Below are 2,644 nucleotides of genomic sequence, written 5' to 3' on the forward strand. Positions count from 1 at the left end.
AGTACAATGATAAGAATATGTAAAGCTATAAATTGTATTGTATGAATACATTAATGGAATACATAAGAATTGAATCAAACTTTTTAACAAGAGAAGTTTGTCGTTTACTAATCAATGTATTGTATACAAAGATTAGGATGTTCCAAATGGACTAAAAACCACATGTACAAACATACTAAACAAAAAGAAAAATGAACACTAGATGTGACTTTTGGATGTATAATTAAGAAATATATAAAGACTATATTTCTTAAAGACTATATAAAGCTCTTAAATGGATGTATTATTAAGAAATAATTTCATTAATAATTTCACAATTTTTTTTAGAGATAAACAACACTGAATTGCTTAAGCTTTTCTTCTTTCTCTCGTTTGAAACAATAATCTTCAGTTTTTTTTAATTAATGGGATATACTAGTAAATTTTGATATAAATTGAAAATTTGTCACTAGAATCTTTATATAATTTGATTTTCAAACTTTAAAAATAATAAATATAATCATTTTAATATGTATTAAATAATGTTTTAAACATTTGTAATTTTTATTCTACAAATAAGACAACTATATTTATTTATTTTTAAAGCTTACTATCGATATTCAAAAATATTAAGACTGCCTAGAAATATTTAATCCTTAATTAATTAACTATTCTTCAGTATTCATATATATCATATATATTATATTTATGTTTAAAGTGGTTGCCTGATATATTTGCTTGCATCGATTTTCCAAATTAAATTTTATCCCTTCATTAAAATCAATGAGCAAGTATATAATTATATGAAAACTAGAGAATACACCACTTTTTTTTAAAAAAAAAAACAAGAAAAAGAAATTAAGATTTTTTTCCAATGGTAAGTAAACCTCCATAAATGTTTCAATACACTGGTCAAAATAGCATGCATGCATATATATATAAATATATAAAATCATATAGAAGTCCTTCATTAATCATGATCTCCAAGCTTATTTGTGATATAGATAACAATTAGATAAAATCGATTAAAATAGAAAAATAAATATTAGATTAAAGAGAAACAGAAAGCACCAATTACTCACAAAATCTCAAATTAAACAACTACAATATTAATTTCTCTGCCACCATAATTACCATCACAACAACAACCGTTTGATATATATATGTTAACTACTATACTCAAATATATATATATTCATCTTATAAGGGTCTTTGTAGCTCTTCATACTGGACCCCACATGATCATTGAATTTCTACTTGACAAGCATAAAAGAATAAAAAGTTGGAAAAAAGTACAAGCATAGAAAAGGAGATATGAACTATAATGTACATAAACTATGCATGAGAGAAATTATTATGATCAAAGTAGAAGCCAACCTGAAAGGTTTGAGAAAGTTGGAACCTTTATTTGCCGACATATCAGATTCTAGCGACCACTCTGATCTGAAATTAGGGTTTGATCCATACAGAGATTGCACTCCCTTTATGTCATCGATATTCAGATTAGCCCTCTTATCTCGTGGCCTCAAACTCGGATACATCACAGCCTCTTTCACCGAACTATGAGACAATCCTAACAAGTGTCCAATCTCATGTGTGGCCACCGACTCCAAGTCCACCGCCACCTCCGACACGGTGGCCTCAAAGTCCACCGCCCATGTCTCTGCCGCGTCAAGGTGGAGGCGCCCGATCTCCGGCGAGAAGGAGTGGGCCAACACCCCAAGCACCCCATCAAAGGGCTCACCATCACCATGCTCCCCTTTGTAAAACCCTATTTTCAAATCCGAAACTTCAGAGTCACTCACCTCAACGAAGCTAACAGGAATCACCGAAGCCCATCTCAAGAATGCTTTTCGGAATGCCTCTCTTATGTCTTTCATGCTCAAACTGTGGATCATGTTCTCACGTGAGAAGGCGTAGGTGAGTGTCATCGGCATTGAACGTGACCAACGTGGTTTTCCCGGGAAAAACACGAAGTTCTTTGAAGAATGCACTTTGTGGACGTGATTCTGATCGTGATTCTGATGTCTTGTGTTTGTGTCTGGATCACCACATCTTGGTGTGATCATTTGAGCAACCGTGTCGGAGTCGAGCTTCCCGGTTACTTGGAGACCAAGGTTTCCTTGGTATCTGACGAGAGCAGATTCCAACACGACGTCAAATTCATCGTTAAAACTGTTGTTGTTGTTTTGTAGGTACCCAAAACGATGTAGATATCGTTTAAACTGCGATATACCTGCGATTTTAGTCCCTTTGTCAGCTTTGTTGAGGCTTTGAATGTTGTGGCTTGTGATGGATATTTTGGTGGCTGGTGGTGTGAATGTTGCAATGTGTGAAGGTGATGATGACGTGAGGATGAGAGTGAAGAAGAAAGTGAACGAATATGTGAGTGAAAGGAACATGGTGGTCGCTTCAAAGCTTGTACATTTTGAGGCTTATATAGATGGAAGCTTTGGTACGAAGTAATACATAGAGTCAACTTTTATCAAACAAGGATTAATTAACTAATCATTATAACCATTTTGGAACATTCATTTGCCTATGATTCATATATGTGGTCTGGTACAAGGATAACACTGATCTGCAACAGGCTAAATAATAGCCAGAATCTCCCTATTCATCATGATTTATCAGCTCATAGCTTTTGCATTTTATTAAAAAACCT

The 2,644-nt window shown here is 33.5% G+C and overlaps 1 protein-coding gene across 1 annotated transcript; it reads right to left on the reverse strand.

The window, feature by feature from the left end:
• Positions 1–1,038: 1,038 nt before the first annotated feature.
• Positions 1,039–2,384, reverse strand: LOC124824481 (metalloendoproteinase 4-MMP-like). The gene has a single exon (XM_047296905.2). The coding sequence runs from the start codon at positions 2,379–2,381 to the stop codon at positions 1,299–1,301; it is 1,083 nt and encodes a 360-aa protein (XP_047152861.2). The 5' UTR covers positions 2,382–2,384; the 3' UTR covers positions 1,039–1,298.
• Positions 2,385–2,644: the final 260 nt, after the last annotated feature.

This window comes from Vigna umbellata, chromosome 7, assembly GCF_029865625.1.
Source record: "Vigna umbellata cultivar VRB3 chromosome 7, Vumbellata_1.0, whole genome shotgun sequence".
Lineage (NCBI taxonomy): Eukaryota > Viridiplantae > Streptophyta > Magnoliopsida > Fabales > Fabaceae > Vigna > Vigna umbellata.